The sequence below is a fragment of the Malaclemys terrapin genome, chromosome 2 (assembly GCF_027887155.1).
Source record: "Malaclemys terrapin pileata isolate rMalTer1 chromosome 2, rMalTer1.hap1, whole genome shotgun sequence".
NCBI classification, from domain to species: domain Eukaryota; kingdom Metazoa; phylum Chordata; order Testudines; family Emydidae; genus Malaclemys; species Malaclemys terrapin.
The window spans coordinates 247,554,840-247,581,504 of NC_071506.1; the positions used below are offsets into that span (position 1 = coordinate 247,554,840).

The 26,665-nt window shown below is 39.9% G+C and overlaps 2 protein-coding genes across 2 annotated transcripts in view; both read left to right on the forward strand.

Annotated features, from left to right (window-relative positions):
* LOC128832917 (macrophage mannose receptor 1-like) overlaps positions 1-5,437 on the forward strand; it is a 62,508-nt gene extending 57,071 nt beyond the window's left edge. Inside the window, exons 28-30 of the mRNA XM_054020625.1 lie at positions 2,432-2,599; positions 3,572-3,613; positions 4,326-5,437. Of these exons, the coding sequence (XP_053876600.1) occupies positions 2,432-2,599; positions 3,572-3,613; positions 4,326-4,573 (458 nt within the window). The 3' untranslated portion in view covers positions 4,574-5,437. The remainder of the gene's footprint in view (positions 1-2,431; positions 2,600-3,571; positions 3,614-4,325) is intronic.
* Positions 5,438-14,459: 9,022 nt separating this feature from the next.
* Positions 14,460-26,665, forward strand: part of LOC128832915 (macrophage mannose receptor 1-like) — a 58,028-nt gene continuing 45,822 nt past the window's right edge. Inside the window, exons 1-5 of the mRNA XM_054020620.1 lie at positions 14,460-14,604; positions 15,995-16,396; positions 23,394-23,567; positions 25,215-25,379; positions 25,975-26,088. Coding sequence (XP_053876595.1) covers positions 14,544-14,604; positions 15,995-16,396; positions 23,394-23,567; positions 25,215-25,379; positions 25,975-26,088 — 916 coding nt within the window. The 5' untranslated portion in view covers positions 14,460-14,543. The remainder of the gene's footprint in view (positions 14,605-15,994; positions 16,397-23,393; positions 23,568-25,214; positions 25,380-25,974; positions 26,089-26,665) is intronic.

Below are 26,665 nucleotides of genomic sequence, written 5' to 3' on the forward strand. Positions count from 1 at the left end.
TCACTATCACGTCACGTGGAACAGTGCACTGTGTTTGACGTTGTGCGTGCCATCTGTTGCGATTTTTTTTTCCACTGTAAGTTGAGGGGTACATTTGACAAAATGTAAGCTCCTAAGAAAGCAAAGTTAGATGTCCATTCATTTCAGCCTTCTTGGACAGACACATTTGGATTTATTCAAAAGAAGGACCATGATGTTTGTGCTTTCTGTTGTGAAAGTGTTGTTTGTCGCACATCAAGTGTTCAACGACATTTTGAAACGAAGTACGAGAAAACTTTTCTTGACGAAGCAGACAAGAGTGAATCGATCAAAAAGACAGTAGCAGGATATGAGAAGCAAAGCAGTGTTTTTAAATGCTTAAGTGTAAGTAAAAATCAAGCCACAGAAGGAAGTTACAAGATTGCACAGTGCATTGCAAAAAACGGAAAGCCGTTTACAGATGGGGAATATATAAAAAGTTTTTCTCAGCAGTTCTGAGGTTTTGTTCAATGATTTGCCAAATAAAGATGCGTATCTAGAATAAAAGAGCTGCCTGTTTCTGCCAGAACAGTTGAGAGACACGTCAGCGAAATGGCAGAAAACATTAACGAAAAGCAGACAACTGCATTAAAAGACACAGCAGTGTTTAGCGTTGCAGTTGATGAGACTGTATATATAAACGACATTCCATGTTTGGCAGTTGTTGCAAGATATTGTGCTTCTGATGAAATCCAAGAGGAACTTTGTTGCCTAAAACCCCTGCATGGCACAACAAAGATGGAAGATATAGTGGAAACTTTCGTAAACCATTTTGAAGAACGAGGAGTTGACATCAGAAAAATATTTTGTGTGACAACAGAGGGTGTGCCTGCCATGGTCAGAAAACAGAAGGGATTTGTAAAGTTACTTGAAGATCAAGTTGGCCACCCGACAGTCAAATTTCACTGTACCATCCATCAAGAAAATCTGTGTGCTAAAATTTCCAATTTAGAGCTTAATAATGTGATGAATACAGTGGTGCAAATTGTGAATGTCCTTGGTGCTCTATCTGCTTTGACTCTCAGACAGTTTCAAGCACTGCTAGAAGAGATGGATAGTGCTTATAATGACATTCCTCTTCAAAGCAAAATTCGGTGGCTAAGTCGTGGCAAGGTTTTGGTGCGCTTTGTAAACTGTTTTGATGCAATCAAGGCCTTTTTGTCGGAAAAAGGACAAAACTACCCCAAACTGGATGATGACAAATGGCTGTGTAAGCTCATGTTTCTAACCGACATAACCGCTCACCTAAACGAACTCAACCTCTGTCTCCAGGGTGCAGGGCAAATGGTTCTGGATCTTTATGAAACCTGGAAGGCATTCGTTGTAAAACTAGCAGTTTTTTCTCAGGCTATTCAAACTTCGACTTTCCGATACTTCCAACACATAAAAGAGCTATCGACACGTTGCACTGTTAGTGTCGATGAGATTGGAATGTACATGCAAGAACTGGAATCAGAATTTTCTGATAGATTTCAAGATTTCCAGCAATCTGGCCCAGTGCTTTCTTTTCTAATTAAACCTGAAAAGTTAAACGAAAGCAACTTGGATTTGTCTGTATTTCAGTGGATGGATGTTGAAGATTTCAAAATGCAGCTCATTCAGTGAAGAAGCTCAGAATTGTGGGCATCAAAGTTTGGAGATCTGCGAAGTGCATTTAAAGCTACCGAGAGAGAGATCATGGGGCCTCTATTCTGACCTGCTGGACGTCCCTGCCAGTGAAATGTAACTGTTTGAAGAAAATTGCATTTGCAATGCTTTCAGCATTTGGATCCACATACCTGTGCAAACAGGTATTTTCACATACGAAATCTGTCTTCTGTCCCTCTCGGAGCCGGTTAACAACTGATCACTCAGAAGCCTGTGTGCAGCTTAAAGTATCCAAATACGTGCCAGACATGGGAAAACTCATCAAGGAAAAGCAAGGACAAAGATCACACTAAACTGATAAGATCTGCATTTTAATTTAATTTTAAATGAAGCTTCTTAAACATTTTAAAAAACTTATTTACTTTACATACAACAATAGTTTAGTTATACAACATAGACTTAGAGACCTTCTAAAAACGTTAAAATGTATTACTGGCATGCAAAACCTTAAATTACAGAGAATAAATGAAGACTCGGGACACCACTTCTGAAAGATTGCCAACCCCTGCTCTAGGACAATGCAGCTAACAATGTCCAGGTGAAAACTTACAGACATAAGGCATTCTCAGTTGTGTCTGCCTGGAAGGAGAGAGAAAACTGAGTCCTATAGAATGTTAATGTATTGATTTAATAAATTAATGAATTCAGTGCTCAGATTACAACAGTGATAGGTGCCGTAGAAATCATGTGATATTGTTTTAATCTCTAGAAATGGGTGGTCCTTAACCTGTCATTTGTTACTCTGTATTTTTCATTTTAACTTTAGGAGAATGGACATGGGCAGACAACAGTGCAGTAGAGTTTGTAAACTGGAAAAAAAGAGAGCCTACGGATGGTTATCATGAACATTGTGTTGACATGGATGCCTCCGATGGGGGCTGGAGAAGCTATTACTGCTCCGCTGACAAAAGATTTATTTGTAAAATACCAAAGAGTAAGTGATATGTTCATTACAGTGAGTTATTAACAATGACTAATATTTATGCTACAAAATCCTTTGCATTGCATATTCTGTATGGGTCTATGTTTGTGGTAGATATTCTGATTCTACTCCCATCGAAATCAGAGGTGAAACTCCCATTTAAGGGCAATTGCTAATAGAGAAGGGGCCCGGGACTCCTGAGTTCCACTCCAATCCCTCTTATCCTTAGTGCCTTAGAAGAGCAGGCGCTAACCAAACCAGGCTCTGTTGGTAGGGAGGTGGAGAGAGTACAACCAGAAGGGTTTAGGGAGGAGGAGGAGCCAAAACAGAGGAGTTGCAGATGGGATGTGAGGGGAAGAACTTGAGAAGAAGTTAACTGGGGGTGAGAGGACCCAGAATAACAGAGCTACTGCTGAGAGGGAGGAAGGAGATACTGTTGAGAAGCAGCAGTGGAAGGATACTAAGATGTATGTAACTGCGAGGTAAGTAGATGGGAGGATGTGCCTAGGACCCAATGAAAGGAAGAGGGGAATTGTGACCTAGTTTGTTTTTCTGTTGCCCCCTTGGTCTTGGCGTCCTAAACTTAAAAATGAAAATATGGATTTTTAGTTTTCCCCATACTTCAGTGTGTGAAAAACCTTCCGCTTCTCAAAATGTCATGAAGGCTTGACATTCTGAAGGTGTGAAATCATCCCAAATCAATTGGTAACATTTTTTTCATGCAAAACAAACAAAAATAATTTTTTTTTCCTGGATCTAATTTTTAACTGGAATGTTTTGCTTGATTTGGGTAGACGATTCATTTGGATTAAATTAAAGGTGTTATCAGATATTTTGCATCTCCATTATTTTACTTTATTTTAAAATGCAGTGTACCCAACATAGTAATTCTTCATACAGGATTTATTTACTCTGTGTGACTGTACAATTTGGTGTAAAATGGAGACTTAGACTATGAATATCTTTTTTTTTTTTATTTGAAAGTTACTGAAGTTGAACCATCTGAGAAGCCATCAGACAATAAAGGTAGGACTGCTTTCTTATAAGCAAATTAAAGAGAGACCCAAATCAGGTTATAAATATAAGAACATAAGAACAGCCATACTGGGTCAGGCCAGGTCCAATATCCTAGCCCAATATCCCATCTTCTGGCAGTGGCCACTGCCAGGTGCCCCAGAGGAAATGAACAGAACCGGTAATCCGTTCCCTGTCACTCATTCCCAGCTTCTGGCAAACAGAGGCTAGGATACCATCCCTGCCTATCTTGGCTAATAGCCATTGATGGATCTATCCTCCATGAATTTATCTAGTTCTTTTTCAAATATTTATTTTATTTTCTGACAAAATGACTGTTTGATACCCAGCTCTGTGGATGTTTATTTGAAATGTATTATTGTGATTATTACATCTCCAACCTGACTAAAAAGCAGAACTCTCCCCTCAAACTCAATTTCATTTTGAATTAAGGTATTTAATTGTGTTTTGACTGGACCTCTGTATGATATATTTTGTGCTAGCACTATAGAAGTTATCTGTAAACTGTAATGATGTACAGCCATAAAACTCTGCCTTCAAAAATAAGATCATTGGGCCTGATTTTCTGCTGATTCTCCACAATCTACATTGACTTGGAGTTATGGGTGCTCAGAACTATTGGAAATCAGACCCATTGCCAGACCCTAATATATATTGTCATAATCCTTAGGATCCTGAGTAATTGCTTCACATTCATTTACAGCATTGAAGACAGATGAAGCTGTTCCTGCACACCGCTTAAGTGGGATGGCCGTTATTCTGGTCCTTCTCATTCTAGTAGGAGCTGGCCTTGCAGCCTATTTTTTCTACAAAAAGAAAAGACACAACCAGCTACCAACAGATGTCAGCTTTGACAACACTCTGTACTGCAATAGAGATGCTGTTCCTGCAGCTAGTGACTCAAAGTATCTTGTGGCCAACATTGAGCAGAATGAACAAGCTATGCTTTAATTCACAAAATAAAAATGATTTTGATAAAAATTAATGCATCTGGACTACATGAACCCTTAAGACAAAGCTGTTTTATCCTGTTAAAATTGTAGTGCATTTTGCAGAGACTGCATTTGTGTGTTACGTACATTCCTTCCATAGTCTTGCGAGGTTCTGGATCTACTTGTAGAAGAATAGTTCTGTGGGAGGCTATTTAATAAAAGAACCAAATATGACCTCAAGCCATGTGAAAAACATTCAAAACTATTCTACTGTCCCTACATGGCACCTGCATCCCTATCAACCATAAAAAGAGCCAAGCTCATCATGCTGATTATGAGAATAATCATTACAAACTCTTCAAATCACTCAGAAAAGCAACTGTCTAATTCTATTGGAATCCTGCAAATCTCACTCCAGAGTTGCAGCACTCAATGCTGGTGCCATTGTATTTCACTTCATATAAAAAGAGACTTTTTTTGTTGTATAACTTCAGTTCAGATGACTTCACAACACCTACTCAACATGTTCTCTTATGGGGCTTGATCCACTGAAGTCAATGGGATTCTTTCGACTGACTTCCCAGAGCACTAGATCAGGCCATAGGTGCCAACTCCGTGGGTACTCCAGGGCTGGAGCACCCACGGGGAAAAATTGGTGGATGCTCTGCACCCACTGGCAGCTCCCCGCCATGCCCCCACACCCCAGCTCACCTCTGCCTCCCCTCTGTCTCTGCCCCTAAGCATGCTGCATCCCGCTTCTCCTCTCTCCCAGCGCTTGCTGCCAGGAAACAGCTGTTTTGCGTGGGAAGCACTGGGAGGGAGGGGGAGGAGCGGGAACATGCGGGGCCAAGGTGGAGAATTGGGGCAGGGGTTCAATGGAGGCAAGGAGGGGGTGGAGTTGGGACTTTGGGGAAGGGGTTGGAATGGGGGCGGGCAGGGGCGGGAGGAGGCAGGGCAGGGGTGGAGTCAGGGCAGTGCCAGGAGCGGGAGGGGGGGCTCAAGCCCCCACCGGCACAAGGAAAAGTTAGCGCCTATGGATCAGGCCCATGCTTGCTGTTCTTTTAGTTCTGCATTTTATTTTTTGTAATATGTAAAGACTAAAATGCTTCATAGGTCTTAGCTTCAAGAAATGTCATATAATCTAATGTTTATTCCTTTTGTGAAATTTCAATCATGTTTGAATTAAAATGTATCCCTCTGGAGATGAATGGCTGAAAGCAAAGTGTACATTGCTTTCCTTTTTGCTGTACTTTTGTAAAATAAGCATTAAAAGATAGTTTGTAAAGATTTTGCATTTTTATTATGCCTTGTAAATAGGAACATTTTTATGTAGTTCACATTTTTTAAAAACAATATAGATATTTATCAGTTTGGCCAGCAGCCACGTAGTACCTTATGCTGTATTTTTTAAAACATTTGTTTAGTGCTGCAAGTTTACATAACACTGTACAGAACATAAGGTGGACATGTTCAGCGTATAGGCCTTGATCATGCAAACACTTGCTCACCTGCTTAACTTTCCATATGTCCCAATATTGAAGATGCTGTTGACTGGAAGCCAGACAAATTCAAACTGGAAGTAAGGTGTATATTTTAAACAGTGAGTGTCAATGGGAAAAATTAAAGTCTCATGAATGCAGTAACACTTACTAAGAACATGTATTCTGTGATGAAGATTTTCAAAATAAAGGTAAGCCTGGCAGAAAAAAGTAAGATTCATATTATGGTATCAGATATACATGTGTAATTGGGAAAAGCAGAATAAGTTGAGGGGTAGAAAGGGCAGATGGGATGGTTCCATGCTGGGCAATCACTGTGGTGAAATTCTGGCTCAGTAGAAAAGGTGCAGGAATCCCTTTCTGTAGGTGCTGCGTGAGAGAGGTTGTGTAGCCAGGAAAAAAAGGCTATGATTTATGTAAATGTGGGCTTGATCTGAAACCACTGCAAACACTCCCTGATTTCATAAATATGGAATCTCAGCTGAGTTAACCACATTCTATATATGAACTGGCATAAACTACATCCACAGGACTGTGTCTTTATCCTTGGTAGAGAAGGAAACACAATGAGGCTACCCTCAGACATGCTGGTGGCATAGACCAGTGTTTCTCAATCTTTTTGATACCGGGGATTGGCTTGCTGCCTTCCTAAACTGTGTCAAGGAGATCTCAGGGCCTGGTGCCAATCCACAGACCGGTTATTGAGAAACACTGGCATAGACCACATGCCAAGGTGGCCATTACTAGAGGGCAGTGTGATGCGTTGGCTGCAAAGAATGCAATATCAAATGTTCCTCATCCTTTCCAGTGTCTCGCCTGGAATTCCACGCTGAGGATTTGCTGAGGCCCATCAGCTCGCTGCAGGTACTCTAGGCTTGCTTGAGAAGTCCATAATAATATTTGCACTGAATTAGCCCCTTCTATGTGCGGATATCAGTGCATTTTTACAGACATTAACTAGGCTTCCCAACACCCCTTTGAAGCAAGTATCATTACAAGTGGCTAAAATATAACCTGTCGTTTGCAGAATGTCACATATAAGGGACAGAGCTGGGAACTGATAACATGAGCCCTAGCTTTGCTGTGTCCTAATATGCTGCTTTGTGCTGGTGGAGATATACAAAGCTTTCCTACTTGCTGGGGATTCCAATAGAATGTGGCCTGAGATCACACGTTCGTTTTGCAACTGTCAGTCAAACCCATCTTTCTATATTCAGTTTGTTTCTACATTTTCTTTCAATTTTCTGTTTTTCATCCTGCAGATGTTAAGAGTCCAGAGAAAGGAACGGGAAGTTTAAATCCTGTCAATTTATAGCCTTCCTCTTTTTAAGTCTCAGCTTTTGCAGGAGCTGCCACTTATTTCTATTAATCATACAGAGAATCACCTAATATTTTTATTAGGGCTGTAAAGCGATTAAAAAAACAATTGTGATTAATTGCACTGTTAAACAATAATAGAATACCGTTTATTTAAATACTTTTGGATGTTTTCTACATTTTAAAATATATTGATTTCAATTACAACACAGAATACAGTGTACAGTGCTCACTTTATTTATTTTTGAATACAAGTATTTGCTCTGTAAAAAAAACAAAAGAAATAGTATATTTAAATTCACCTAATACAAATACTGTAGTGCAATATCTTTATCATGAAAGTTGAACTTACAAATGTCGAACTATGTAGAAAAAAAATTGCATTGAAAAATAAAACAATGTAAAACTTTAGCGCCTACAAGTCCACTCAGTCCTACTTCAGCCAGTCACTCAGACAAACAAGTTTGGTTACATTTGCAGGAAATAATGCTGCCCGCTTCTTCTTTACGTCACCTGAAAGTGAGAGTAGGCGTTCGCATGGGACTATTGGAACTGGCATCGCGACATATTTATGTGCCAGATGTGCTAAAGATTCATATGTCCCTTCATGCTTCAATCACCATTCCAGGGGACATGCATCCATGTTGATGATGGGTTCTGCTTGATAACAATCCAAAGCAGAGCGGACCGATGCATGTTCATTTTCATCATCTGAGTCAGATGCCACCAGCAGAAGGTTGATTTTCTTTTTTGGTGGTTCGGGTTCTGTAGTTTCTGCATCAGAGTGTTGCTCTTTTAAGACTTCTAAAAGCATGCTCCACACCTCAGATTTTGGACGGCACTTCTGATTCTTAAATCTTTGGTCAAGTGCTGTAGCTATTTTTAGAAATCTCACATTGGTACCTTCTTTGCATTTTGTCAAATCTATAGTGACAGTGTTCGTAAATCAAACATGTGCTAGGTCATCATCCGAAACTGTTATAACATGAAATATATGGCAGAATGTGGGTAAAACCGAGCAGGGGACATACAGTTCTCCCCCAAGGAGTTCACTCACAAATTTAATTAACACTATTTTTTTAACGAACATCATCAGCATGGAAGCATGTCCTCCAAAATGGTGGCTGAAATATGAAGGGGCATACGAATGTTTAGCATATCTGGCACATAAATACCTTGCAACACCGGTTACAAAAGTGTCATGCGAATGCCTGTTCTCACTTTCAGGTGACATTGTAAACAAGAAGCAGGTAGCAGTATCTCCCGTAAATGTAAACAAACTTGTTAGTCTAAGCAATTGGCTGAACAAGAAGTAGGACTGAGTGGGCTCTAAAGTTTTACGTTGTTTTGTTTTTGAGTTCAGTTATGTAACAAAAAAATCTACATTTGTAAGTTGTGCTTTTACAATAGAGATTGCACTACAGTACTTGTATGAGGTGCATTGAATTGAAAAATATTACTTTTGTTTAGCATTTTTACAGTGCAAATATTTGTAATAAAAATAATATAAAGTGAGCACTGTACACTTTGTATTCTGTGTTGTAATAGAAATCAATATATTTGAAAATGTAGAAAAACATAGAATAATATTTAATAAATTTCAATTGGTATTCTATTGTTTAACAGCACAATTAATCATGATTAATTTTTTTGAGTTAATCGTGTGAGTTAACTGCGATTAATTGACAGCCCTAATTTTTATCCATGTTATCCTATCTCCCCAGATCATCAGAATTAATATTACCAGCTACTTTCTCCAAAAAAATATTATCTAATCTTTTCTGAATAAGTTAGTCTTCCATTGCCCTTTGTACAATTTTATCTGCCACTCCCCAGTTATCTTCTGTCATTACAAATAATTGCTCAGAACAGTGAGTCCACAGCTTTTCTTTCCCTAAAGGCAGGTTACCATTTTTAATTCTGTAATAGATTGCAGAGGCATGAGCACCAGCAAACTGAGAATTTACTGCCAGCTTAGCAATACTGCAGGAGCAATGGGCTGGGAGTATGAAGCAGTGAAAAACAGAGGAAAGGCAGGAGAGTCTCTAATAAAATAACTCCCTGGTAATTTGAGAGAGAGTACAAGCATGTGGGACAGCAAAGCTCCACATTCTACCTGTCCATCCATCTACATATAAGGTTATACTACAGCCTTTAAGGAGCGCCTAGTCCTTAAAGGCTGTAGTATAACCTGAGCAGACTCTTTTCTCTAGAAAATGTAAAATTGGGGGGGAGGGATAGCTCAGTGGTTTGAGCATTGGCCTGCTAAACCCAGGGTTGTGAGTTCAATCCTTGAGGGGGCCACTTAGGGATCTGGGGCAAAATCAGTACTTGTCCTGCTAGTGAAGGCAGGAGGCTGGACTCGATGACCTTTCAAGGTCCCTTCCAGTTCTAGGAGATGGGATATCTCCTTTAAAAAAAAAAAAATCCTTTTGTTGTGTTTATTACAACCCGTGAACTCCCACACTTCAAAATAAAGATCTGATGGAAAAGCTCTTGTGGTGAAGGAGGTTTTGTGTGTGTGTGTGTGGCTATTGTTTCAGAAGCTACATGTGGTGTTAGAATTTGGGGTAGCGATGGAGTATTCCCTGGGGTATCAGTTGAGCAGATCATAAATTATTTTAATCTGATGTATAAACATATTCAAAACACCCATGATCTTCACAATTTCAAAAAGGTACAGCCATCTCAACTTCCAAAGGCTTTTTCCTCATCATGGGCTAAGGGCTGCAGTCCAACGCCCATTGAAATCAATGGAAATACTCCCACTGACTTCATTAGATATTGGATTGGCCCCTAAAAGCATTGCTGCTCCAGGGTGAATCTGTTAGATGTTACATTCAGAACCCTCCCACCATTAGCTCTGCATGTCTCCCTGGAATAAAGTCTGTCTTGTCGAAGTATACCACCTACAATAGGGGAAGTAGTGTAGCCAAGTGGATAGTGCACTAAAGTGGAACTCAGAAGGCCAAGGTTCTATTCCTGGCTTTGATGCTGGCCTCTTAGGTGACCTTAAGCAAGTCTCTATGCCTCAGTTTCTTCATCTGTAAAATAGTGATAGTGACCTCTTATGTAAAGTGCTGTGAGATTCACCTATGAAAATTGTTATAAAAGAGCTACGTATTATTAATAGTAGGTATCTATTCTTACTGGGATTAATCATAAGGGCATGTAAGTCAATGGGAGGACTTGTCTAAACAGTGAGTTAGTGTACAGCAAGCTGGAGTGCAAATCTACAACGCACTAGTGTGTCATGCATTAACTGTCCATATGGACCTTACTATTCTGCATGCATTAAAAGTTTCCCAATGCGCATTGGCCTACTCCCAGAGTAGATCAAAGCACACTATATCACTTTTAATGCATGACAGCAGGATCCACATGGGCAGGTAGTGAGCGGCATACTAGTGCGCTGTAGATTTATACCTCTGCTTGCTGCCCACAGCCTCCCCACGTAGCCGAGCCCTCATTTTGCCTAAATAAGGACTTACGTTAAAAATTAGTAACAACTGTCACGGTGTGTGGGGGAGACCAGGCCTTGCACCCCCGGCTTCCTGCGATTCACCATGACTCTCAGCCAGCCAGTTGAACAGAAGGTTTATTTAGACAACAGGAACACAGTCCAAAACAGGTCTTGCCGGTACCGACAACAGCCCCCTTCCCCTTTAGTTAGACCCATCTGGGGGCCCCAGGGAGACCACAGCCCCGTTGGGAAGCCCAAGCCCCATCGGGTCACCACTCTCCATCTTCCAGCCAGCTCCAAACCTGAGCACTCCCTTCAGCCCCCTCCTTTTTGGGCTTTTCCCTGCTCTTCCCCCAGCCTTTGTGTCCTTTGTCCAGTTTCCCAGGCAGAGGTGTCACCTGGCCTCCAACCCCCCCTCCTGGGTTCTCATGTTACATGCTCAGGTATGCTCCCTTCCCCAATGCAGGCAGCCCCAGCAAAACTCCTCTGCAACCTTCCCAGGTTAATACTCCCCACTCAGCATTCAAATAACACATCAAGAACATTCCCACTTCGTCACAATAACCTCAAGATTTGGGCTTCCAAACACATTTTTAAAAAATCTTATAACCTATGTCTAAGTGAGAGTGACTAATGTGGAGGTTCATCAAATGAGATTTTTGTCTTGTTTTGTGAATTATTGATATACGTTATTGTCTCCTATGATTCTTGGAAGAAGTCTTCATATAAAATAAAACTAAGCATCAGTTAATGATGAGGAGAATAATTTCAAGACTGTTTAGAAGAATATCTGCCAGAACTCCAGTTGGGGTTTATGGTGTTGTTGTTTTGTTAATTTTTAACAATGTCCAATAAATTCTTGCATAATGAGCTTTGCACTGTTGGGTCTAGGGAAACCCGTGAATGTGAGAGCTTCTTGCAGAGGGTTCTGTAAAACTCAGCAAAGGTTTGAGTTATCTGGGTGATACCGATCAGGCTTCTTACCAGGGCTGGGTGAAATGTTTCAACTGAAACTTTTTTTGGGAGAAAAAAGCAGATTCAGTGACCAAGATACTTTGCAAATTCATTTTGGTTTCAACAAATTGTTTTTGCCAAAAACCCCTTAAAATCAGAAAAAAATAAACATTTTCTTTAACATTTCCAAAACAAATGTGTTTAAATTTTTTAGCCAAAAGGGCTTTTCATTTAGAAATTTCCTTTAATTTTCATTAAAAAACAAAACAAAACATTTCATTTCCATTCAAACAAAAAGTTTTGTTCCAATCTAAAATTATTTTGATTGAGAATTTTGAAAAATGTTGTTCTCCATTGGTGCAAAATGCATTTTTCTTTCAATTTTTGCAGAATTGCCAAAAAAAAAAGAAAAGGAAAAAAAAATCTGTTATTCACACAGCTCTGATTCTTACTTATTTTTGTTTTTGTTCTTATTCTATCAACATATTTGGTCCTCAGTTGAAAAGTTCAAATTATATTCTTTTCCCTTGCCTAATGTTTGTTGTTGCTATCTTTGAGTTTCCATAGAGTTATATTATTCAGCAATTTATTCAGTTCCTCTTTTTAAAGTTCTGGAGCTTCTTAAGGATCTTTACTTCCTTCTAAGATTTAAGTTGAGCTGTTAGCTGATGTCTACTTTTTGCATGTAGATCTCTCTGTTTCATAATTAAAGCAGAGACTACTGAGTTTTTTTTGCTGGCATAGGTTCACTTTAGACTCTAATCTCTGAGCACTTTCCAAACAAATGCCTGCTATTTGTGATGGGTGTTTTAGCTCATACACCTTTATTTCGCGTTACAGCATTTCTCACCCTAAACACAAAGTGACTTTCTTTCACAAAAGTTTTCTGGTGGTTGAGCAGCTTATCAACATTGGCATGTGGAGTTAAGGCAGCTCATAAATGCTATAAACATACAATACATGGAGTGGCAATGAATAGGTGCTGTAAAATGCCTCCTGAGACTACAGGCTGATGTAAAAGTTCTTCACCACCACTTTTCCCGGGCCTCTGCATTGTAAATATGTTGATTGTAGCAAGAGTACCTACACTACTGCAGCTCACTTCTTCCCAGAGCCTACAAGTAGACTGAGGCTGCTCTAACAGAGGATCTTGCAGAGCTATGCACCTAGAATAGAGGGGGTGAGGTCCTTATTCCTGCTCCAGCCCTTGGATGCCAGGTAAAAGGGCTGACGTGCTGTAAAGGGGCCCAAATGCCCCGGTTCTAGAAGGGAAGGATTCACCTGGTGCAGACACTTCAGAAAACAGCTGACCTGTGAGGACCCCCTCCCCTGCAAGCTCTGGTGTAGGGGACTTGTCAGGGGATTACCTGGGGTGCAATTTATGTGTGAGATGCGAGGTCACAGCATGCAGCACTATGGAGATTCTGGGCAGGGCTGTGGTTCATGGTGCAGCCCTGCAACTTTGCTATAATTTAGATGTGCCCCTAGGGTGACCAGATATCCCGATTTTATAGGGACAGTCTGGATTTTTGGGTCTTGTTCTTATATAGGCTCCTATTACCCCCCTACCCCTGTCCTGACTTTTCACACTTGCTGTCTGGTCACCCTATGTGCCCTTCACAGCTTTTAAAGTTACACCAGCAGCCCTGGAGAGGCCCAGGACTGGGATTATAAAAAAGGTTAAAGCCACTTTAGGGGCCCCATTCTCCCTGGACTGTGTGTTCTGTGCTGTGCCTCCTAGAGGCACAATGCACAATCTCACCCAAGGAATGTTACCTTTGCTACACCCCTTCCTCTGCTGCCTCATGCAAAAGAACAAAGTAACTGCCAATTAGGCCCAATATTCGTGATGAGCCATTCACAAACAATCTCGTGCCCATGTGTGTTTGGAAAAAGGATTCATGGAACAATTTTGACTGATGAACAAATTGTAAAAAAAAAAAAAAATGTGATTTGTTTGTGCATAATTTATTACTAGGAAAAAATGGCTCAATCTAATAAATGTTTGCAAAAATCATTTCAGTCAGCTGTATTGCTGCCTTACTATGGCTTTTTAAAATGTTTTGAACTTTCTCAGTCTTTGGAAAGTTTGAATTTGGATCTGATTCTGGAGCTGAACTTTACAGCCCAAATACAGTTTCTCTGAAACATGGGAACATACAGACTACATCCCAACCTTACCAGGTAGCTCTAAATAGGTATTTATGGGTATGAATTATTGCACAAGGGAAGAGATATCCTAACTTCTAATTCTTGAAAAAGGAACACCACATGTATGTATCACAGGAATTTTGAAGGTTTTCTTTGTCTGGGTATCATGATTCTCAATATTAGAAGGACTTTTAAAGCTGATCATTGAAGGAAAGGGACAAGTTGTGCTTTAACTGCTGGTGCAGCTTTTGCTCTCTAGAGAGCGGAAGACTTGGCAACCCAACACCTGACCTATTTGTCACACAAACATGTCCCCAGAAAATCTGCACTGAACTGACACCACTTCGTTTATCGCTTGCATTTCTGTGGAAGAAGACTTTAGCCTCAGTAGAAAGCGATTCACTTACAAAATCAAAGTTTGCTCTGTGAATTCCTGGTGTTTCAAAATGCCACATGTGACAGGATAGTTCTTTATTTAGAAACTTCCCCTGATCCATCTGCTTTCAGAACTAAGGAGGCCCTACTGTGCAGCTCATTTCATATGAATCTTTTAGTTTGTGATGGGAACTATGGACACATCAGAAGAAAGCGATTAAATATGTGCAATGACTCTCTCACTACTCCTGTTTTTTCTCTCTCTCATCCATGAAACTATTCAGCAGCTGGGTAAGTCCAAGTCCAAGGCCTAGGTCTGTTGTAAATAAGGCTATGAAAGTGCTTCTCTTCTCATGCTTTTCCTGGGTCACTTTAACCCCATTTGATGCAGTCTGCTTATTCTTTATATTTTATTTCTGAAATTATTAATTTGAATGGCTTATAGAAATGGAATAGGGATGCAGCTCTGTGTAGCTGAGATGTGAAAAACAGCATCTTGTCTGCTTAACCTTAAATGCTCACAAATGTTTCCTAGGGAGAGACAAGTTCTGACTGAAGTCACCTCTCATTTACACAAGTGTAATTCCTTTCGCTTCAGTGGAGTTACTTCTGATTGGAACTAGGATGCATAAGAGGAGAATCAAAGACTCAAAATTGGATTTACAATAAAGGAAATGTGTTTGGAACATTATACAGTGTTGCCATGCCTGGAGCAGAGGACATTGTCCCCTCAGGTTATGAACAGAGCTCTGTGTCCACACAATGCCAGCTGGTTCTACTCTGTGGAGCAGGGTAGCGACGGTATTTGACACAATGAGTTTTGACTGTATAAGGAATGTAGGGTTCAGCCTGAAAGATTTGACTAGAAATTGATATTTCTGAAAAATGAAAGTGGAAAGGTTCAGTATGGAGAATTAGAAATACTCTGTAGGAACCTTTCCAAAAAAATAACTGAAATAGGCAATTGGTTGATTTTGAGATTATTAAAAAAGTAAAATCAGACCAGGATAGCACAGTAAATGACAGAGAGGAGGTTAGATATTATATAAATAAATGATTGCCAGTAATGCAACAAATTGCACAGCATTATTATTATTATTTTTGTTTTTTACAATAATGACACCAGTGAATGGACAATCAGTGCAATGAAATTTGGCCTTAGGATTTATCAAACTTTAAAATCTGAGTCTCTAAAATGGAGTTGTTGATTTTTATGATATATCATATTTAAAATATATAAATTACCAATGGTGTGTTTCAGGCTGTACAAATGTATAAGACATTACCACAGACGTTAGTCTAGTTCAGGGGTTGGCAACGTTTGGCAGGCGGCTCGCCAGGGTAAGCACCCTGGCTGGCCGGGCCAGTTTATTTACATGCTGACGCGGCAGGTTCGGCCGATCGCGGCCCCCACTGGCTGCGGTTCGCCGTCCCGGGCCAATGGGGGCGGCAAGAAGCAGTGCGGGCGAGCGATGTGCTTGCTTCTCTCTGCATGCATGAGTCACACCTGATTTCTCCTCCGTTATCAGTACTTCAGAAGAAATTACTTTTTTCTGCTTAGGTTTAACAGAACCTATAGTTAAGTGGTAAAAATCATGCTTCCTTCACTAGGAAAAAATCTACTCTTCTGCTTACAAACCCCTCTTGCCAAAAAAATGTGTTTTCTCATGTTGTTTTACAGATAGTGGAATATTTTTAATATATAATGAAGACCACAAGCGCTGTGTACAAGCTCACAGTTCTAGCTCAGTCAGAACTGCCATTTGCAACCAGGACAATGAGTCACAAAAATTCAGGTGGGTCTCTGATCACCAGCTTTTGAGTGTGGCATTGAAGCTATGTTTGGGAGTGCCTTCAAAGAAAGACCAGGTTGCAATCACTCTGAATCCTTGCAACAAGACAAGTGAACTTCAACAGTGGGGATGCAGAAATGAAACCCTGTTTTCACTTGAAGGAGAAGATTTATTTTTTTATTCTGGCAACCGAGAAGAAGAAAATATCATACTATCCAAGGGAGCAAGTGTAAAGAGCAAATGGAAGATCTATGGAACCACAGATGATTTGTGCTCCTGGGGCTATGAAGGTAAAGATCTGAAAATTAATCCTTTTATTATTTTGCTAATTTCTTTGTGCATTTATTAGAGCATATGGACTCTTATGCATTTGACCCCACAATCCTTGACTCAGTTTTGAATATGGATATATTGCAGAACTGGGCCGTGAGTGAACTGACCTTCCAAGTTGGATGGCTAACTTGAGAAAGGTAATTCTATTAGCTAAGTGTTAATAATGACACAAGGACAACTATGTGATTACACTGTAGATGCAACACGTAGGGAATGATGACTGCTACAACATGTAGATGAAATTGGACCTTGATCCAGCAAAACACTTAAGCATGTGATTTGCTGCATTGGTGTCTTAGTGATTGTACCTGCCTTCTTTGACAAAGAAATGTGAAATTACACTGTGTGTAAATATTGTATATATCATCATCATCTTGTTAGTTTATTCAGCTACTCTGCATGAAAAATTACATTCTGCTCACTGGCTTATATTGACTGCTCCCATCAAGTTTGGTGGCCTCAAAGGAATTTTTCTCCCATTCTCTCATTGATTATGAATCTGGATGGAGAGAATATACTGAAAGATTAATTTATATTTTAAACCAGTTCATATATGGAACAGAAATCCATCTTAAAGAAATATTTTTAAAAATGAAATTAGTGAAAAAATCAAGTTCCCTCATTTACCTCACAAGTCAGTGCTTCTGGGAGTTTGGTTTTCAACTGCTATAGCTAGTGATAGTTGTTACTACACCTCTACCTCTATATAACGCTGTCCTCGGGAGCCAAAAAATCTTATCGCATTATAGGTGAAACCGTGTTATAGCGAACTTGCTTTGATCCACCGGAGTGTGCAGTTCCCCCCCCTCCAGAGCACTGCTTTACCGCGTTATATCCGAATTCGTGTTATATCGGGTCGCATTATATCGGGGTAGAGGTGTATATACATTGACCAGGAGCATAATTCAGATAATTTCGTCTCTAAAGTCCTGATTCAGAAAAGCACTTGAGCAAATGTTTAAATACATCCCTATTCCAGAAAGATCTTGAGCAGGTCTTTAACTCCCATTAATTCAGTGGGACTTAGGCACTTGCTTAAAAAGTCAGATATGTGCTTAAGTGCTTTGTTGGCTAGGGATGCTTTTGTGAATCAGCCTCCCTACAGCTCCCTCACTTCCCAGTTTTCTTTTGATAACAATGGGCAGCAAGTGTTGAGAGACTTTGCCTCATGTTGCTATAAAGTTATTTATTTGGGGTCCAATCTTGCAGTCTCTTCTCAGTCACAACACCTACTTGCTATAAGGGGAAGTTTTCTTTCTGTCTGTTAGTTTTAGTACTGCACTCTTCGCCACAGTATCTGAACAGAGTTGGGAGCATAGAAATTACCACACTGGATCACACCCAAAGTCCGTCTAGTCCAGTACTGTGCCTTGACAGTGAGTAGCAACAAATGCTTAAGAGGAAGGCATAAGAACCCTGTAGCAGGCAGATGCAAGGTGATCTGCCCCATACACTAGGTCTTATCCTGATCTCTAATATTTAGAGACTGGCTAAAGCCATGAAGCATGATGTGTAATATCTCTTCCAAAATGCTTGTATTCAATTATAATTTCTGGATATTCTTGCTATCTATGTAAACATCCAATTCCTTTTTGAATCTTGCGAGGTCCTTGGTCTCAGTGGCTTCCTGTGTCAGTAAGTTCTACAGTCTTTCTATCCATTATGTAAAGAAGTATTTCCTTTTATCAATGTTGAATTTCCCACCTTTTAATTTAATTGAATGTCTCCTTGTTCTCGTGTATGAGACAGGGTGAACAGAAGTTCCCGATTTACTTTCTTTATATCAGTCTTTATTTTATGTACTTTTTCTTATTCATCTCCTTTCCATAGTAAACAATCCCAATCATTTCAATCTCTCTTCATAAAATAATTTTTCCAGGTGCTTGATCATTCTTATTACCCTTCTCTGTACTCTAATTTTGCAATATCCTTTTTGAGAGGGGATGACCAATACTGCAAACAGTATTCCAGATAAGGCTGCACCATTGGTTTATATAAAGTTATTATATTCTTCACATTATTCTCCCTCCCATTCGCTATGCTGCCTAGCATCTTGTTTGCTTTTTTGATTGCAGCTGCACAGTGAGCCAAGGTTGTCACTGAGCTGTCTACAGAGATGCACAGGTCCCTTTCCTGTTTTGATACAGTTAATTTAGAATCCCGTGAGGTGTACAAGTCACATTTTTGCTTCCAATAGATAACTTTGTGCATTTATGTACATTGAATTTCATTTGTCTTCAGGGTGCTGTCACAGGGTAACTGACTTTCTGAGAGGGTCAGGCACCTAGCCTACCTAAAACAAGCTCCACTAAGGAGAATGAGCCAACCCAGATCTACCTGTAAGTAGTTAATTGCCTAGATGGCTGGGCTGCAGTTAAATAGCTAAGCAATACCTGGGCCTAATAAAGGGTTAAGAGGGCCCAGTCAGGAAGATCAGCAGAACAGAAGAAGCTTTCCCGAGATAAGGAGCTTCTTGGGGAGCTGGTTAGAGAGCCCACCAGAAAAGATGAACTTAGGAAAGGTGCTCCTGTAGGGAGCAAGCTCTGAGAGGGAAGAGCTGTGGATGCCAAGTGCCTAGGGAGGCCCAGTTTCAGCAAAAGGACCTTACCAGACAGTGGCAGGAGATCCAGATCACTGGGGAACTATGTGCCGCTCCAGAGAAGAACTGCAGTGGTTTGACCTCTGCAGAGGCCCTGTGTCCCGAGAAGAAACTATTCCTCAGGTGATGTCAGGAGGCCTGACTCCAGAAGAGGATCATAAATCAAGATCTTGGAAGGAGGAGAAAGATGGATTTGAATGATGCAGACAGACTAAGATTAACTTTCACTCCCCAGCTAGGACTCTAGGGATGAAGACTTCCCTGCATGTCCTTTTGGCCTTTGACTAAATAAATGAGACACCTCCCGCCCCGGAAAGGACACTGTTCACTCCATAAAGCCTCACTGAACTTACTGATAGCCCATAAGAGGAAACTGAGTCAGACACACACCCCTGCAGCTTCTCACTGGCCAGCCAGGGAGTATGCAGGGTGACGTCAGTTTTGACACAAGTTAGCTCCAGAGATGAGGGCATGCAACAACAGCTGCTCAGTCACCTAGCTTTCTTAGGTGTTTCTAAAGTTTCTCACAGTCCTCTCTGTTCCTGACTAACCTAAATAACTTTGTGCCCTCTGCAAATTTTGCTACATTGCTACACCATCTACAAATCATTAACAAATATAGTAGGCAGTACAGGACCTAGTATGCATCCTTGCGACACTGGCCTGTTAACATTTTGCCAGGATAAAAATTGTCTATTTAATCTTACTTTTTGCTTTCTACCTCCTAGCCAGTTTTTGGTCCATGACTATAGTTTGCCTAATAACTGAGGATTAGTTAGCTTCTGTAGTAGCCTCTTGTCAAAGGCGGTTTGGAAATCTATATTAGGTAGGTCAACTAGTTCTCTTTTATGCACTAGTTTATTGACATAGTCAAAGAATTCTAAAAGATTAATGAACATGATTTTTCTTTGCAGAAACCAGGCTGGTTAAACATTATCAGATCATGATCTTCCAGGTGTTTCATTGTTCTGTTTTTAATTATAATTTCAACCAATTGGCCAAGTACACATGTAAGACTTACTGGTCTACAATTGAGAAAGTTTAACATTTATAATAAACTTCTTTTTGTTATGGAAAAATGCTTTTCAGTACTTTAATTATATTTGTTTGGGACACACCAATCTTTTCTACCTCAGTAGTAGGTTATTTTTCATTTTAGTTTTACTTTTTCCATTGAGCTGTATACATTTCCCTGTATTTGCTCAGTGTTCATGGTTACTCAACAACTGATGATTAGAGGGTATGCAAAGAAACTAGTTATTTTCACGGACTTCACTTTTTTTTCCTTAAGTCAGTATTTTTAACTATTTATATTTCATTCAAATGTAAATGTATTTCTCCAGATTTATATATAGATATATAGGCTGTCAAGTGATTAAAAATTAATTATGATTAATTGTGCTGTTAAACAATAATAGACTACTATTTATATAAATATTTTGTATGTTTTCCACATTTTCAAATATATTGATTTCAATTACAACACAGAATACAAAGTACGCAGTGCTCACTTTATATTTCTTTTTATTATAAATATTTGCACTGTAAAAATAAAAGAAATAGTATTTTTCAATTCACTTAATACAAGTATTGTAGTGCAATCGCTTTATCATGAAAGTTGAACTTACAAAGGTAAAATTATGTACAAAAAATAAGTGCATTCAAAAATAAAACAATGTAAAACTTTAGAGCCTACAAGTTCACTCAGCCCTACTTCTTGTTCAGCCAATCGCTCAGACAAACAAGTTTGTTTACATTTATAGGAGATAATGTTGCCTTCTTCTTATCAACTGTGTCACCTGAAAGTGAGAACAGGCATTCACATGGCACTGTTGTAGCTGGTGTAGCAAGATATTTACGTGCCAGATGTGCTAAAGATTCATATGTCCATTCATGTTTCAACCACCAACCCAGAGGACATGCGTCCATTCTGATGATGGGTTCTGTTTGATAACAATCCAAAGCAGTGCAGACCAACACATGTTCATTTTCATCATCTGAATCAGACACCACCAGCAGAAGGTTAATTTTTTTTTTTTTTTTTTTTTTGGCGGTGGTTCGGGTTCTGTAGTTTCCACATCGGAGTGTTGATCTTTTAAGTCTTTTGAAAGCATGCTCCACACCCCATCCCTCTGAGATTTTGGAAGGCACTTCAGATTCTTAAACCTTGGGTTGAGTGCTGTAGCTATCTTTAGAAATCTCACATTGGTACCTTCTTTGCATTTTGTCTCATCTGCAGTGAAAGTATTCTTAAAATGAACAACATGCTGGGTCATCATCTGAGACTGCTATAACATGAAATATATGGCAGAATGTGGGTAAAACACAGAGCAGGAGAGGTACAATTCTCCTTCAAGGAGCTCAGTCACAAATTTAATTAACACATTGTTTTTTTTAATGAGCATCATCAGCATGGAAGCCTGTCCTCTGGAATGGTGGCCTGGAAGGGGAAGAAGGGTCACATGCCCCCCAGATGGCTGGGGGGCACATTCAGCAGGGAACCTCAGCGGTGAAAGGAGCAGAATGTGGGGTTGCCAGGCGGCCCCACACCGGCAGTTCCTCTGGTGTGGCTGTACTGCTGCCAGCCCTTCCACGCAGCTGCATCTCCTGTTTGTGGCCTGTACAGCCCCACCAGAGGACAGGGCTCAGGGTGGAGCTGGGGGTGGTACTGGTACAGCCATGTCGGAGGAGCTGCCAGCGTGCAGCCCAATGTTCTGCTTCTTTTGATGTTGCGGTTCCTGGAGCAGCAGGAGGACACAGCCATGCCCCCAGGTAATGTGGGATGGGAAGGGGACGGGGAGAGCATGGGCCCCCCGGGCTGGGGGCAGAGAGGAGTCATGTTAGGGTCATGGGGAGGTCACGTACCCCCGCTCCCCCTTTAGCTGGTGCCACCCTCTGGGTCCCTCCCATGAGTTGCACAGTTGTAAATAAGAAGTGGGCAGCATTATCTCCCGTAAATGTAAATAAACTTGTTTCTTTTAGCGATTGGCTGAACAAGAAGTAGGACTGAGTGGACTTGTAGGATCTAAAGTTTTACATTGTTTTGTTTTTCTGAGTGCAGTTATGTATCAAAAAAAATCTACATTTGTAAATTGCACTTTCACAATAGAGATTGCACTATGGTACTTGTATGAGGTGAATTGAAAAATACTATTTCTTTTATCATTTTTACAGTGCAACTATTTGTAATAAAAATAATATAAAGTGAGCACTGTACACTTTGTATTCTGTGTTGTAATTGAAATCAATATATTTGAAAATGTAGAAAAACATCAAAAATATTTAATAAATTTCAATTGGTATTCTATTGTTTAACAGCGTGATTAAAACTGCGATTAATCTTTTTGAGTTAATCGTGTGAGCTAACTGCAATTAATGGACGGTCCTAAGATTATATATATATAGTGATATAGCAGGGCCAAGGAGCAGTGGGAGAGTGGTAGGGGCAATATATAAGCCCTTGGCTAATTAAGGCATGCTTCCCTGTAGATTAGGGAAGGTCACTACAGGTTAATTGGAGCACCTGTAGCCAATTAAGGCCCTTTCAGGAACCTAATTAAAAAAAACCCTGCTTCAGGCAGACAGGGTTAAGCGAGGAAGGAGAGAGAACTGCAGTTTGGAGGTGTGTTGCTGAGAATTGAAAGACCAGAGAACCGGAGGAAGTGAGACCCTGTCCCAGCAGAGCAGGGAGACTCCCACCCCCAGTGTCAAGGACCCAGGGGGAAGGGGAGAAGAAACCTATAGGGGTTGAGTGGGGCTGGGATCAGAGTGAGGAGCAAACCCAGACCCCTTCCCCGTTTCCCTCCTCTACCACCTTCCTGTGCAATGAGCGGGGCTCTTGGTGTCCCAAGACAAGGGGCAAGTGGTGGTGTCCTAGGCTCCCCCGCCCCCCACTAAGAAAAGTGGGGGACCCACCATAGCAACATCGGCTATTTTGTCACAATATATATATGAGAGAAAGAGAGTAATTGTATGAATATAGACAAGTAATTTCTTTATATACTCCATAAAAATGTAAACACTGATATTGTTTAAAAGAGAGTAGTACATCATGCTTTAGAGTTTTACTGACTTTCTGTAGAAACAGAATTTGTAATAGAAATGTGATTTGTAAATGTTAAGTTGGGAAAGTTTTCATGTCAAGGCTAATACTGTTTTATAAAATGATTAGGCTAATTGAGTCTCAGAACTTGCTGAACTGAATTTTTCAATAGAAGGAAGAAAGAAAATTTGGTAAAGATGACCCTGAATGTGATGCTGTTTGGAAGGCATTCTCCAGCATATTCTATATACCAGAGACCCTGCTTACATTAATATATTATTACTTCTGTGTCTTTATTATTTTGTCTCCTTAGATATCTTTACATTGCTAGGAAATGCAAATGGGGCACCCTGCGTATTCCCTTTCAAGTTTAATAGCAAATGGTACAGTGAGTGTACAGATGCTGGCCGGACAGATGGCTGGCTCTGGTGTGGTACAACTGCAGACTTTGATGCAGACCAATTATATGGATTTTGCCCATTAAAATGTAAGTTCTGCATTAATATATTATTTGCTTACAGCACAGTATTTAACAAACCAACGCTAGCAAAATGTCACTGTCTTGCTAATGTCGAACAGTCTAACAGATAAAACTGCAGCATCTGACTCATTCCCACATCCTGTTCTTCTTTGCAAGGCAGTAATACAAAATGTTGCATATGTGACTAGAAAAGGGTGCAATTTAAAAATAAAAGAGCATGCAGTTCCCTTCACTTAAAGTCTTGCTGAAAAGCAGTATAATAGAATGTACCTCATTTACACCTTATTATATTGTACTAATAGCATGTGCATTGCCCAGTATTGTGTAATCCTGCAATGAGACCCTGTTGTAATGGATATGCACATGAGAACAGAGTTACAGTTAATGTAGGATGCTTAGTTCTGAATTTGCTGACTCTAAAGAGGTTAATATCTCATGTTGCAATCATCTAGTTTTATGCTTTCTAATGTTTTTTTTTAAATAAAACCCTCTATGAAAAACCCTTAGTCCCAACTTGTCTGAACCACTGCAACATTCTCCTTCTTCTACTGTCTTCCCCACATTCAGTCACTCAAAATTGCTGCTGCTAAAATTCTTCCTCTGTTATGGCTCTGCCTACATCAGTCTTTCTCCAAATCCCTTCACTGACTTACTCTTGACTTTAACATGAACAACAAGTTTCTTCTCCTCACTTTCTCATCCACCACCTTATATCTCAGCTCTCACTGTCTCTGTTCTTCCTTAGATTCTCTTCCATTGTTGTGCCTTCTTCCATGATGTCTCTCATCCTTAAACCTCACTCCCTCTCCTATGGATTCAAAATGCTTTTCTATCATGATTTAGATTCCTGATTAAGACACACTTCTTCAAGTCCCTAGAGAGGGTGCTACAAACATCCAGCATAAAGGAATCCCCTCCACCTGCATTTGAGCAAACTGTTTCCAAAGTTTGCGATCCACAACCAACTCTATCATCAAGCCTTTCTTTCAACTCTTTATTTGGATTGGCTTTGTTTACCATTCAATAGCTGACTTATTTCTTCTTTTGTATTTTATGAACACTCAGATTTACAACAACCCCAAAAAGCAAAAGAATCCAAAAAAGGAGTAAATCTATGCCTCCGTGACATTATAATGGTCAGTCTACTACAGGAGGAAGCATACCAGATGTTCTTTAACCCCATAAAGTGTATTAATCTAGAAACTATTTAAGGCTCAGTTCAGTTCTTGGGGCTGCTCACACAGCTTCCATTGCTCTCTGTGGTGGCTGTGTGCATAACTCCATCAAGAGAAGAATTGAGTCCTACAGACCTTTGCATAGATTTGTACTCAGCAGATTCCGTTGATAATATTCCGTGCAAATATGGCACTTTCTGTCCAGTTAGTTATACTGCAGACCGTAGTCTGAAGTAAACCCTACTAACCAAGTGTCCCCCCACTCCAGAGGTGGCAATAATTGCCGGTTTCACATAATTGTTGGTGTGCTGGCATTATTATCTTGTCTCCTTGGCCTTCCTGAAATGTTCCCGGATTTCCTGTGCACTGGCACAAGGACGTTTTATAAAAATATCAGACTCTGTTTGACTCCAGAACTAATTTTACCTGGTTAGTCATCACTACTAGTAATCAGACTGTGTCTTTCATTTCTCTGCAGGTAAAGACACCATTAGATTTTGGAAGACAGATCCTTCAACAGGCACCCACTACCAGATAAACTCCCAATCAGCTCTAACATGGCACCAAGCAAGGAAAAGCTGTCAGCAGCAGAATGCAGAATTATTAAGTATCACACAAATGCATGAGCAAATGTATCTAAGAGGTAAAGTAACAAACCACTAGAAAGCCCTGGCTTGCATTCAGGGAATACTAGGCATAGAATTACAGCTACCTCCTCTGATAGTCTTTTTGGAGCGGTGGGATGGAGGGAATTTGATTCATTTTTAGTGTTTAATGCTACTTCCGAGAGTTTATATAAAGGTGGTTAGCCTCGTATGAATGGCTGTATGTGCTGATGGTTCCAATAATGTCAAGAAATTTGGTATTTTAGGCTACTTTAGGAATCGTTGTCAGTGAACAGAAGAGCAGTTTTTAACCTCCAGTTTGGAGCAGGATAATAATGAAATTGACCATTTGTTAATGTGTTTTACGTATAGCTTCAAGGCTGAGTTTACTCTATAGAATTTTGCTCATGTTCACTTTGCAATTGCTGCCATAAATAAAGGCTTTATTTCTCATACTGACTTAAGAAATGCAACTTCTTGTCAAAATCTCAGCATGAAATGTTAATTAACTTCTTATTAGCCTGTCTGAGATGTCTGCAGCATAGACATGAATAATCTACAAAGTATAATTTTTACTGACTGGTCCTGTCCAAAAATGTAATAGTGCAGCATGTCATGTAATTTCTTGTTTAGGGTTAACTGAAAGTATGGGTTCTGCTCTCTGGACTGGGCTTAACAGGCTGGATTTAAAGAGTGGATGGCAATGGATTGGAGGCAGTCCTTTCAGATATTTGAACTGGGCGCCAGGTAGGTATAAATCTGTTGAATATTTAAAACCAGAATTCTGTTTTCATATCACCACAATGGATCTCAGCTAGGGCTGCCAAGCAATTAAAAAACATTACTCACGATTAATCGCATGATTAAACAATAATAGCATATCATTTATTTAAATATTTTTGGATGTTTTCTGCATTTTCAAATATATTGATTTCAATTACAACACAGAATACAAAATGTACAGTGCTCACTTTATTTTTATTACAAATATTTGCACTATAAAAACAGAAGAAATTGTATTTTTCAACTCACCTAATACAAGTACTGTAGTGCAATTTCTTTATCATGAAAGTTGAACTTACAAATGTAGAATTATGTAAAAAACAAAAAACCTGCCTTCAAAAACAAAACAAAATGTAAAACTTTAGAGCTTACAACTCCACTCAATCCTACTTCTTGTTCAGCTAACTGCTCAGACAAGCAAGTTTGTTTACATTTGCAGAAGATGATAATGCTGCCTGCTTCTTGTTTACAATGTCACCTCACAAAGGGAGAACAGGCATTTGCATGGCACTGTTTTAGCCGGCATCACAAAATATTTACA